General features: G+C 33.6%; 1 protein-coding gene and 1 pseudogene across 4 annotated transcripts in view; one reads left to right on the plus strand and one right to left on the minus strand.

Annotated features, from left to right (window-relative positions):
• Positions 1-784: 784 nt before the first annotated feature.
• LOC143195034 (esterase FE4-like) overlaps positions 785-13762 on the plus strand; it is a 37786-nt pseudogene continuing 24808 nt past the window's right edge. Inside the window, exons 1-3 of the transcript XR_013005449.1 lie at positions 785-962; positions 9759-9842; positions 9919-10019. The product of XR_013005449.1 is annotated as an esterase FE4-like (transcript). The remainder of the gene's footprint in view (positions 963-9758; positions 9843-9918; positions 10020-13762) is intronic.
• Positions 5301-11887, minus strand: LOC143195042 (cyclic GMP-AMP synthase-like receptor). 3 transcript variants are annotated; one of them, XM_076401892.1, is made up of 3 exons: positions 11752-11887; positions 6307-6692; positions 5301-6249 (listed from the first exon to the last, which is right to left on the minus strand). In XM_076401892.1, exons 2-3 carry the CDS (start codon positions 6674-6676, stop codon positions 5363-5365), a joined length of 1257 nt encoding a protein of 418 aa, XP_076258007.1. In that variant the 5' UTR covers positions 6677-6692; positions 11752-11887; the 3' UTR covers positions 5301-5362. The 3 variants fall into 3 exon arrangements, with proteins under 3 accessions (XP_076258007.1, XP_076258004.1, XP_076258005.1); XM_076401889.1 differs by having other exon boundaries at positions 5301-6692; XM_076401890.1 differs by having other exon boundaries at positions 5301-6692; positions 11738-11769.

Raw genomic sequence — 13762 nt, forward strand, 5'->3', positions numbered from 1 at the left:
CTTCGTTGGTTGTCGTCAAACCGTCCAAACAGAACTAGAAACATATCTACAAAACCATTCTTTGGCTTTTGTTGGCCCGCTCTGTACGCAGCATAACTGAAATGGTATAAGGCAGGTCATTTAATTTGTTTAATTGGCATCGTTAGACATTTTTATTAATAGTTTAGCTCAAAGTTAGCAGCTTGTGATACATTACATTTTATCGATGGCACTATATATACAGTAATACTTTACTAAAATTTAGTTCGGTCTCAACCTTTATAGAGTCAAGACGTGTTTTCCCCTTCTCGAAATCAACTCTCTACCAGTTTTACATATATATATGTGTATTTTATTACGGTCAACTTTTAGTAAAGGGTCTTAAAGAGTTTAGTACGGGTTACGTTTGCGGTGGTTCAACCGAAATTGAACGTTTCAAGTTTTTTCCTTATAATAATCGGACGGCGAACTAAGCAGTTACTATTTAAAACAAATTGCTCCGGAGAAGATAAGCGATACGGTCAACTTTTAGTTAACGGTTTCAAAGAGTTCAGTAGGGGTTACCGTGACACTGCGAAACAAGGAACGTTCTATGTTTCGCCTTTATGATAATCGGACAGTGAAAATAAGAACCTTTGTGAAAACGCATTAAAAATATCATACAAAATCGATCCGTTTACATTTGTGGAACAAAACAATGAGTTAAAAGAAACAAAATCGGTTAAAGTTAAATCAATTATCAGATTAGTTAAAGTAAAAACTTTTTGAACTGACTAACCAGCATCGAGGAGATACCAAGAAAAGGAGTAAACTATATACGACGAGGACAAACTAGAACAAAAAGAACGAACACCCAAAATGGAGAGAGTGAGATAAGAGGATAAGATAAGAAGAGGGCATAACCGATAGTAAGAAAACATCAAAGAAACGCTTTATGAAAAATAAAAAAATAAACAGAAAGATAAAATGCCTCTCCGATCAGAGTAAGTCCTATTAATATTTTTAATATATCCAGAACACAGTTAAAATTAGTAGCTACTAACCAAATATAGTTCAAAGTTCTGTCAAATAATGATATTGACGTTACTGTTACTACACCCTAGTGAACGTGTTCGATTCGAAACAGCGAAATTATAAAATAAAATATTATCAACAAGGCGAAATTAAAAAAGAAGGAATATTCTATACGGCCTACCAAGAGACAAAATAGCACAGCAACAATACAGAGATTTATTTTCAAAGTTAGGTCCAATTAGGTAAACATACAGCTTGGGGTTCATGGTTAATAACATGCGCAAAAGGAAAGTAATTACTCACAGCAATTAATATTAAAAATTGTAATAATCATTCAGGACACGAACCCACTTATTGGCCCGCCGACAGTAATGAGTCCAGTCCCACAGGATTTTTATATTTTATTTGCACTCTCACTTTCTTTAACAGCTTTAAAGTAAGTTTTAGTTTCTCTTTCCCTTTAATAAGTTCGTTTTCCTGTTCCTGAAACGACACCCTCCACATATCATATTCATGGTGCCTTTGGGACTAATAGAAATTCCGTTAGTTTCTGGAGCGGGCTGGAAGCGAATGAGTTGCTTCTAAACTTCTTCGGCCATTCTGCATTACCGAACTTAAAAGAGGAAACTAGGTCCATATGAATAATGTTGTGGCGTAGAATAAGAATTAGAGCTGGACTAGATTCTGACATTGTTATATTATCATTTTCTTGAATTCTATTGAGTGACTTTGTTACTAAGCTTTTCAACCAATATAGAATCTGGTTCATCTGCAAACAATCGTTCAAAATAAATTTATCTAATTCCTTACAAAAGCCTTCTTTAATTTTAAACTTGAGCCATCCCGTATGTGATTCATCAGAGGCTATCTCAACGCAGATACAGTTTTTTCGTCTGCAGGTGTCACACTGCTTCGGAAGTACCAAGACTAGATTGATATCAAATTCATCAGACTTTTCTAGTTTCAACCCTTTATAGTAAATAACACCAAAAAAAAAATAAGTTCATATAATTTTTTAAAAAGGGGATCGAGACTCTTCATTGTGTTTATTAACAGATTTAATATGCTTATTTGGAAGTATTTTCAGTTCTCTCTCTTGTATCGATTGATATGTATTTTCTATTAATTATGTTCAACATTTCCTCTAATTCGGGGGTATAAAAGTCCTGTAGTGACATGGTGATATAATCTGAAACAAACATAACTCTAAATATTAACTCTCTATTTGTACTGGATTCATTGAGGAGGGCATTTTCTTTAATCAAAACCCTCCGATTCTGGTGTCAGTAATCAATTTTATGTGGCACAATGAAGCATATTTAATTTGTGTGGATTTTGCGAAAAAGTGATGTTTAACTGAAGAGATATCGATATCGATAAAAATAAGTACCAATTTTGTTGTTCGCCGATATAAGTTTTGCGATGGGTATGATTAAAAAACAGACTTCTTACAGTTTAAAATTTTAATTTACTAAAAATTGAATAAGAGACAAAATGTAAGAAAATATAGAACGGCATTGTTAAGGAATTATGTAAAGGGCACCTGATTACTCATTCGCTAACCGGGGCTGGCGTGGTATCGGGGCCGGGCGAAGGGAATGCTGAGATGTACAGTTTTGGATATAAAATTCCGACGCCTTGACTAGAAATGACAATTTCTAAGAGTCTCTGGAAGAGTATGTTGTTGACGTAATTGATAACCGAATGTTATTGTAGTCACCGTTGTAATACCTTGTATAGTATTTTATCAAGATAGTGACCAATATAATGTTTTGCTGAATATTCGTATTTAAATTACCAAGAAATAAAAGTATTTCTTATAAAAGGTATGTGTCGCGTGCGAAACGGTAGGGATGCAGAAGATATATCCATATTTTTGGCCGACATATCGATATTTTTTCACAATAAATTAAAACCATTTTTACTAAACCTATTTAATTATTATTTCACTATTTTTATTTTTTTAAATATCGATATATCGATATTTTTTGGGTGGCTAACACCGCTACGAGACAATATAATCAGTTCGAACTAATCTATTTCTTTTACAAATTTCACACGCAGCCAAAAGTGCGATGTCAACAGTATGTGATATATGGGCGATGGTCCTAACATAATTAACCTAACATATTGATAGAACCGATTTTGTATCATCGATTTGGTGAAGGTGCTGGGCAATTAAAACACTGGATTCAACTGAGTCGCTCTCTATTTATTTTTACAAGCATGTTGGTCAAAGCCCCAACACAGAATGAATCAAGATGGCGGGATCTTCATCCTGGAAATTGCTTTAATATTGACTTATGCAACCATATATATACATGAGGACGTTGCATATAGACGCAACCACCTAATTGTATATATACCCAACATTATATAGAATCTCTTTTTTAAAGATCGATTTATCGAGCGGCGGATATCCCTAGTAAGGAATAAGTATGTTGTCATAAAATAAGTTGTTGGTTAGTTATCAATGACTAATACCAATATCCTAATAAAGGAGAAAAAATTGTAATTGGCTCTTTAGGGTAAATGATTTGGCTCGGTAAATGGAGATAAAACGAAATAAAACCGTGGTGTTTACATTATGTGACCGTTATTTATCGGCTATATAAAAAATGTGGAAAATATAATTAGATAAAACGGATGGCAGCGGTGTTACCTGGAGACGAGGCTTGGGTAGTCGATGGTGGCACGTCTAAACCAAACGATGGTTGGACACTGAATAAATCGAAATACCCTTCAATAACATCGCAGATAAACGTCTCGGGGTTGCCGCCAGCTATTGGTTGTCGGGTTCTAGTTGGCGCTGCTGACACCCCGTTCGGGTTCAACATCTGGTATTATATTTCTGGGTATTTTGTAGACCGTTATTCCACGATGTAACATTCGACATGCCTCAAGGTCGTTACAATACTCCCCTGCCAGAATTTTACATACAATTACTCCAACCAACAAAAATGTATGAAAAAATATCAAATACAAAAAAAAATTATATACCAAACAAAATGTGTTGCATGAAAAGGGATTTGAAAAATATGATAAATCGAAACGGTTGTGGTTGGTACGGTTGCGATCTGGTACGGCTGTTGATATCTTCCGGTCCTACAGATACCGTTGCTTCATCGTCGCTTTGGCACTTGAATGTGGTCCATCGACGACGTCGAGAACAAGCTGTTTTTCGGACGGGGCTCCCTTAATCGACGCTGTGGGAGGATCGATTGTTCGACGACGTAGTAGCTTATTTTCTTCGACGACGAGACGTTAGCAGTTCTGGTACCTCGGCGAAGACATGACGAGTCTACGGTGACCGCAATTGGTACCTAGCTTCTGGAGCTGCTCTGTGACTAATCCATAGTCACATACGTTACGGTAATTCAAAAAAAAAACAAATAATGACGGTATCTGACCGAAGATGCCCAAAGCCTTTCAAATCAAAATATCTGCCATTATGATGGAGACGGCGAGCGAAGGAAGACATTATGATTTAAACATAGCGCCGAAAGAATTGTTTAGCCGAGACGTTGATGATTAAGCAGTGATGTAAAAATATTTATGAGTATAAAAGATTGTGAAAGAAAATTTTGACAAAAAATTTTAAAAAAATGAATTGGAAATAATGAAATGAAATTTAAGCTTCATTGTAAAATAAAATTTAATGAGGAACAAATGTTTGAATGAATGTAATATAGAAGGAATTTGAAAAGGAATATTGAAGATAAAATCGAAAATGAATCGAATTAAAAATATTGAAAATTTTGAAACAAAATATATAACGGCCACGTAAAATACACCATGTTGCACGTAACCTCCATTCACGAGTCCAAACCCAATTTTGCGACAGATTACAGATCGGGGTCACCACTTTAGGGTAAATGATGTGGCTCGGTGAATGGAGGTAAAACGAAATGGAACAGTGGTGTTTACAATATGTGACCGTTATTTATAGTCTATATAAAAAAATGTGAAAAATACAATTAGATAAAACGGATGGCAGCGGTGTTACCTGGAGACGAGGCTTGGGCAGTCGATGATGGCACGTCTAAACCAAACGATGGTTGAGCACTGAATGAATCGAAATACCATTCAATACCATCCCAGATAAACGTGTCGGGGTTGCCGCCAGCTATTCGCTATCGGGTTCTAGTTGGCGCTGCTGGCACCCCGTCCGTATTCAACATCTGGGATGATCTTTCTGGGTATTTTGTAGAGCGTTATTCCACGATGTAAAATTGGACATGCCTCAAGGTCGCTACAGTTCAATATAAAGTGTCTCAAAATATAGGTGATAATATAGGTAAGAAAAATGCGGGAGACAAATGTTTATATATTGAAAACAGTATGTTATACATTATAGTCTTTAAATTCTTTATTTACGTCTTGGACGCCTAGTAGCAGCTGCATATGCAATTCCTCCAATAACACCAATACCCAAAGCTGCTAAACCCATCCATAACCCAATATGGCTGCTATCATCTTGCTGTGATTCTGAATAACCGGACACATTAGTGTTTAACGATTGTGTATTTTGAACATGATCGTAATTTGATTGATTAGAACACCTTAATTCCTTATAGTATTTTTCGAAATCTTTATATTCTGATTTATTCAAGATTATTTCTGCTATTACAAGAGGATTACATTCGTATTCTCTCTTAAATTTATCAATCTTTTTTGACAGTTGGTTATAATGCTGTTCAATAACATCAGGTTCAACATTTTTCAACAAGTTGGCTTCTGAATACCAATAATAAGGTATTTTTTTGTTATATAGACAGTCTTGATATTTATCAAGGTATAATAGGAAGGCTTGTGTGAGCGTAGACTTACTTGTTATATCATTTACGTTCTCCAGAACAATTGTTTTTAAATAGTAACTGCTGATTTGCACTCGATTCATCGAAGAGCGCATTTTCTTTAACAGTTTTAGAGCAGGTTTTAGTTTTTCTTTTCCTTTAATGAGTTCGTTTTCCTGTTCCTGAAACGATGCCCTCCATAGATCATATCTATTGGAGCATGGAGCTTTAGGAACTAATAGAAATGTTGTTAGTTTCTGCAGTGGGCTGGAAGCGAATGGGTTGCTTCTAAACTTCTTCGGCCATTCTGCATTACTGAACATAAAAGAGGGAACTAGGTCCACATGTATATCGTTGTGAGGTAGAATAATAATTAGAGCTGGACCAGATTCTGATATTCTTATATTATCATTTTCTCGAATTCTGTTGAGTGACTTTGTTACTAAGCCTTTCCACCAATCTAGAATAATGTTTATCTGCAAACAATCGTTCAAAATAAATTTATCTAATTCCTTACAAAAGCCTTCTTTAATTTTAAACTTGAGCCATCCCGAATGTGATTTGTCAGACGTTATCTCAACGCAACCACAGTTTTTCCGTCTGCAGGTGTCGCACTGCTTCGGAAGTACCAATATTATATCGATATCAAATTCATCAGGCTTCTCTACTTTCGAGCCATTATAATAACTACCGCCGAAAAAATTACGTTCGTACAATTTTTTAAAAAGTGGATCGAGACTCTTCATTATGTCTGTTAACTCATTTAATATGACATTCAATTTTTTAATATTTTCTCTTCTTTTACTTGAATTGATTGATATGTATTTGCTATTAATTATTTTCAAAATTTCTTCTAATTCGGAGGTATTAATATCTCGGAGAGACATGGTATGGTAATATAATCTGAAACAAATATATTTTTGTATTAATAGTATGCAACAACTTTTTAATTTTTCAATTCCTTTAACGAATTATGAAGTTCGATATTCGAAATATTTAATAGAGTATTAAACGTCATTAAAATGCCACAAGTTTTTTATTTTTTGTTTTTGTATACATTTAAATGTGTGCAATTCCTCTTATACTAGGTTATCTTGAAAAGTAAGAGACATATAACAAACGCAGTCATATTTTTATAGCAATTTTGCGGAAATGCAAAAACTTTGTTACTTCTATATGCTTTATACCATATGTCCATATCAAAAACTAAATTGGTCTTGGTCAGAATACTTTAAGAATACTTTTCGTGTTCTTTTTTTTCTGAATATTTGAATTTCGCATCCAGATTATTTCCGTTGGTCATCTTCTCACCTCTCACAACTGAAAGAGGTACAGCAGAAATAGCAGCAATAAATATAATAAAAATATACGAGAGTGGAGTGCAGAAATATACAATCTGCCATATGAGATATTTACTGTTAAGGATGTAAAAGAAACGATAATGCTCTCAATGCTAAAAAAGCTCCTTGCTTTTACTTAATTACCGGAAGTATCTCAAAACAGCTCTCAGAAAACTGTATCAAGTTAATAATCTTTTATTTAATGCCATGTTAATGTGTCATCAGGTATGACATTTGGTATTAATCTACAAAACGAGCAAATTGCTGACGCTATTACTGTCATATGTTGGAATCATATGTTTCGAAAGAAAATTTAAAGAGTCTCACACGAAGAGGCATTCTCAACACTTGAAACTAGATTGTCTTGGGACTATTCCTATATCTGCTCTATAGTACTGATATCCCAACAACAAAATAAACAGTTGGATCATTTGCCAACGATACGGCCATTATCACGACAAAATATATATCTCTGCTTAAGCCTGTAGAAAAAGTACCATTAACAGTTAACAGGATCTACAAAGGACTAGAGACTGGAAACTACAGCTTAATAACACCAGGTCTCTGTCCATACTAATTTTGTTTATTTTACAGCGAAATGACAAAAATCTAATTATCTCACTTGGCGGGTGCCCGATTCCTAAAGCAGAATCAGCTAAATACCTCGGTATGCATCTCGGTAGGTGCATAATGGTAGGTGACATTGGAAGTATCATATAAGACAAAATGCAGAGCAGATTAGACTCAAAGTCAAGCAACAATAGTAACGATATTAGTAGCAACATACGCCAAACTTGACCTAAAATTAAAGAATAGTCGCGGGTTTGAATCCTGCTGGGGCATGGCCGTAAATTTATGTTTGTGATTGTTTAATTTTTGTGATTGTCAGAGTGTAAAAGCTAATACGGAAAATGATTCCAGTCATGCCAGTGTCAGACAAGAGGGTCACTGGACAGTCGGTAGGCTTAGTACCCAGTAAATAGTGATTATTATTTCAGTCAAATGCACACTTCGACTATTTTTTTATTTGTGATTGTAGACGAAAGTGTACGAATGCCTCCCCGTACCAAGTTTGAGAGAGGAAAGGACGGAGATAATTCAATCTGTGTGCTGTACAAATCAGTCCATTTTAAACTGGCAAACTGACAATTTTTAAAGTGGCAATGTGAAAAAAGGAATGGAATAATGGTACCTAATATATTTAGTTGTATTTTGAAACTCGTAAAGTAGCAATGATAATATAATAGAAGTAATTGTTTTATTTCTATTTTATTCCAACAGGTGCGTACTTTTTTTTCAGTCGTGCCGTAAGTAAGACAGAGATGTACATATTTCGTTTCAAACTTTCTTTGGAATGTATTTGTTATGTATTTGGCTTGATTGTAAAAATGAATGGAGTAAAGAGACCACTAAATATTTCTACCGTATCTTCTCAATCAATCTTCATCAATTATTTAAACATCGCACCCTTTTTTTATTTGTCGTTAATAAGGAAAAATATTCCTAAAATATTTATTATTAAGAATAGTATTATCCGTTGAATTTTGAAGAAGATAGAGTTGATAAAAGAAGTTTTAACATTCAAAAGATTTAAACAAACATAAAAAGACTTAAAAAATTGAAAAAGTCAATTAAAAAAGATATCAATTGCCAAGATAACATAAATGCAGTCAAAATTATTTTCCTATTTATCCATTGAATTGTCGTTCTTTTTACTTTATTACGTCAGTAAATAATCTTGAAAAACACAGTACCAAAATGCTGCTATTTTAATGCCCAATATGTTGTTATAATACATAAAACCATATATATTATATATCAATCTATGGCATAAATTCGGTACATTATTTTCAAGGTCGCGGCTAAGACGGCAAAGCCAGAACGTTAAAAATTACTAGAATTAAACTAGTAGGTCTGAAAATCAACTTAGGTCAAATCAGTCAAATTGAAAATAGCGACTGAAAGTAGTTGACCGAAACAGTCGATTGTAAAACTAGTCAAATCAGTCAATCAGTTAAATAAAAAGTGGGGAATTACTAAACAGTTTATAGTCGTTTTCAGTCAGTAGTTTCCAACGCTACTTTTTATCTATTATAAAACAGAGCCCCCTATCTAGACCATTCACTCATTATACCACTCAATTCACAGTCCTTAGGCAGTGTCGTCAGTCACGCGGAATAACATCAAAACGGAAATAAATAATAAAAATAAATAATAGTAAAATAATAAAATAAATAATCACCCACTTAAAATAATTTCTTCTTGCAAAACACCTTCGCCTATCGCCATCCCCGCAAAACGCCTATCAATTTCCCTATCATACGTAATTTTCAATGCCAATGGAATACGGAAAGAAACTTGATACGAATGATCTATAGTATTTTAATTCTTCATATGTTCATATCAATTTACTCAAAGAAATCATAAACCGTTATTATTGCTTATTTTTGAATTCTGATTTAAAGTCTCTTTTTGTGAAACTTAAAAGGAATTACGAATGTTTAACGGTAATAGGTATAATTAATACAAAGATAATAATTTTTATGAGATCAAAGAGTTGGAATGAAAAAGTGGAACTAAAATTGCAAAGCCTCATAGTTATTTATAAATAACTACCCTCTTTTTCAAGACCTGACAGTTACAGACGATACAGTTTTAGAAGAACACAATGAAGACCCTGCTCTTGTGCAAATGCGACTTATTGGTGATGGAGGTAAGTAAAATATAATTTAAGAAAACCTCATTAGTGAAGATTAGAAAAGACAACCACTTATAATACTTTTTTCCAGTTGTGGAATCCATTATGCGAGGTGAAAACGTTGGTATAACACCACGAAGATCCAGATCTTCAGCATTGCTTAATCAACAGAACCACAGTCATACCCTGCCGGTAAGTAATATATGCATCATATGTTTTCACAGTTTTCTGAAGCATAAAGTTTACCAATAATTAGAGCCTAGTGCCTGCTCTAGAGTGCGATAGTTCTAGTACTTGGAATCTGTGGTGTGTGGAAGAATGTTCTGTTTGGAAAACCAAAAGCTGCCCCTTTTGAACACTTATTTTGTCATTCCCTCTATAGGGCATTACTGTAAGCTCTTTCAAATCCGATGATTATGGGAAATTCTACATGTTTCTTTTCAAAGTTGCGTCTGAAATGACGTCATTAGTTTTAGATTCGATAATGAGCAAAAATATGAGGACCAAATTTAGAGAGGCAAATTACAATGTCCTGTACATGTCTGTTGAATGAAACATGAACGAATTCCTCATATACTCGTGTGGCGAAATCATAATTTTGGGAATAATTCCGAAAAAAACTCGAATCATAACTCATTGTTCGAGGCCAGAACAGTTACGATAGATCGTCAACTGTGGCGATATTTATTGAAGAATATTCGAGGTTCTGGAGCACCAACGGCAACTTATTGGTTGTGAAGTACGAGTAAACAACTCCTCCTGATCCCAGGTTGTGAATGGACGATTGATTGATGACCAAAACTTACCTACGCCTAAAAAGTGCCTACGTTAATCGTGTTATTAAGCGTTATTTCTCAACAAAATATTTTGAACATCATGAATTATCACATTGAGTCTCTTTGAGTCTATAAAATTTAAAATGCACGTTCAACATCGCCTAGTTTCAATTTTTCAAAACCCTTTATATACTTTTAAATTCTTAGTTAAAAACTATAATTGATAAGCTGACTTATTTCTTTTTAATATATGGATATATTTTTATATTTGGTGGACATTTAATACAAATGATTCACAGTTTGTCTAAATAATTAAAACAATGTAAAACAATGTGCAGTTTGGAAAATAGGGTGATTTTCCCTTCTCCTTTGATGCTCAAGGAAAACAAAGACGTTTGTGATGGATCAACATAGTTCACTACTTTCACTTTTATTGTGGAATTTTTTAAAATAAATTTTATCATATTAATGAAAGACAAATGTTGTTTTGACACAAGACAAATTACGTGCTAATATATATGCAGACGTTGTCCTACTCAAACGTCATTGTTCATACCGACTGATATGTAATCAAGTTTATCAACGATCATCCCAGTTTGGATTGCACGGAAATCTAATGAACAGATCTGGACGACCGTATGTATCCTCAAAACTCATGGTGTGCTGATATAATATTGTATATGACAACCAGTATATGATAATGGAATAATATATGCGGTACCGATGTCAATATTAGTTGTTCCATCTACGTTACTAATGGTAGCACTAGGTAAATGTACGTAGTCCTCAGAATGAAGCTATGCTTGATTAAACTTAATGTATCGTAATTTCTCTCTGAAATTTTTGCACGCATATCAACAAAGTATTGATAAATAATTGACGTCATAGAGGATTGTTATTATCTTGATTGCCATGGATCATCAATCATGGCATTAACTTTCTTTTTAATTCCTGAACAATGCTCGATGATTTTATCTTCATATTAGATTAGAAAATTAAAACGGATATTTACTTATGTGGAGTATCTCTAATGATATCTAACTTAATTGAATTGAATCTATAATAATAAATTATTATATTCAATGAATTGAAAATATATTTAATAAATTGTATTAAAATAATAATAATAAATACCATATTTCACATACCTCCTATACCGATGCACTAAAACCTAAACCTGAACTCAAACGTGTGATTTCTCTGTGAGAGTTATGCGGACTGACTAGCATTTATATCAGTGGCCTTGATATCGAAACTGCGCACACTCGAAGAAGTCTAGTTTCCTAGCGCATATTCGACATTAAACTAGAGTTTGTTGACCACCGAGAAAAATATCGATATATCAAAATATGGAGACATTTTTTATATTGACAATATATATTGATATTTTTAATAAACTTTTGCAATTAGGTACATAAATATACTAAACCTTTAAAATTAAAACCCAAAATATTCTAAATCTTTAAAATTAAGTACCAATTTAAGAGGTTCGTTAAAAATAATTAAATGATTTTTTATTATGTTTGAGAAAATGTCCAAATATCGGCTTACCAAAATATCCATATATCAATATATCAGTTAAATAAATATCAGCCAAAAATATCAATATTGTTTGAAATTTGATATTGTTTTCGGCGACCGTGTATTAGACAACGGGGTAAGAATCGACATATAATATAAAATTCTATATATATTGGAAGTGAACATTTTCTATTTCTCTTTGGAAAGCGATAAATAGTTTGTGAATTATAACATTTTGAGTGAAGCAGCTTTTGTTATTGTGAAAAAATGGACAAAAAGGAATTTCGCGTGTTGATAAAATATTGCTTCTTGAAGGGAAAAAATACAGTTGAATCAAAAACTTGGCTTGATTTTTTTATAACATCTTTATTAGATACGCTTAGTACAATCTGAATTTACAATTAATTTATTACTACCTTTCCTATGTACTTGGATTAATTAACAAGCAAGACGAGTGCGAGAAAATACATCAGTATGCATTCCTCAATTATAAAATTGTAATTATTTATTAATTATTAACTTATATAGTTTAGCTATAGTTTACACTAATAGTACTCACTAAATGTTCACACAAGTTCTTATGGTTTTGTTCGTTTCAATCTCCTGACATCCTGCGCGCTGTCCAGCAGTTATATTGCTTCCACGTTAGTATGATTTAGTAATCTTCTTTCGTGTCTCAAGGCGAAATCGTGCACAACTTCACAATTCCATTTGATTTCCAAGCCATCGTGCAGTTCTTAATTGGTTACATACCGATAGGTATTGGTAATCAATAGAAGAACCTTGTTTTGACAGCGCTGTATTACTAACTGATTTGAATTTTTAGTGCAACCCTATAGGTCCAAATTGGCTTAGATAATTGTATTATATATGAACCTCTTTGATTTTAGATCAAGTTGAGAGTATCTTCCGACTAACCAGTATAGTTGTTTTATTTTGGTTCTAATGTGTTTTGCTTTTTGTGATGCTTCCAATTTAATCTATCGTCAAGATGGGTTCCAAGGTATTTTGCTGATTCTGCTTGAGGAATCATGCATCCATTGAGTGATACAATTAAGTTTTAATTATTTGGCCTTAATGCAAAACTAACGTGGACAGATTTGGAGCTATTAAGTTGAATTTTCCAATCTTTCGTCCATTTGTAGATTTTGTTGACTGCCCCTTGCACTTTTTCTATTGCCCTAGGCAGAGATATATCTTTTGCCATAATAACTGTGTCATCAGCAAAGGTTCCACGAAGTGTTTCTTTTGTTGTTGGAATGTTAGCAGTGTAGAGCAGATACAGGAGAGGTCCTAAGACACTACCTTGTAGAATTCCAGCCGAGATATTTTTAAATGTGGAGAACGCCATTCCGTGCGATACTCTAAATTTTCTTCCGAATAAATATGACTCCAGCAATTGACAATAGTTACGCGGTAACAATTTGCTCATCTTACCAATTAATCCCAAATGGCAAACACGATCAAAAGCTTGTGAGACATCCACGAATATTGCAGGGCAGTATTTCTTTTCTTCAAACGCTCTTTCAATAGCCGCAGTTACTCTGTGCACTTGATCGATTGCTAAATGGTGATTTCGAAAACCAAACTATAAATCTGGTATTGATACCAAATGTTTAACACGTTTATATATCAGTT

Source organism: Rhynchophorus ferrugineus, unplaced genomic scaffold, assembly GCF_030347505.1.
Source record: "Rhynchophorus ferrugineus isolate W39M unplaced genomic scaffold, kcgeb_rfMv2 rfM4, whole genome shotgun sequence".
Taxonomy (NCBI): Eukaryota; Metazoa; Arthropoda; class Insecta; order Coleoptera; family Curculionidae; genus Rhynchophorus; species Rhynchophorus ferrugineus.

Excerpts from the sequence above, each read along its gene's own strand:
- LOC143195042 (XM_076401889.1), bottom strand. The coding sequence starts at position 6,676 with ATGTCTCTCCGAGATATTAATACCTCCGAATTAGAAGAAATTTTGAAA.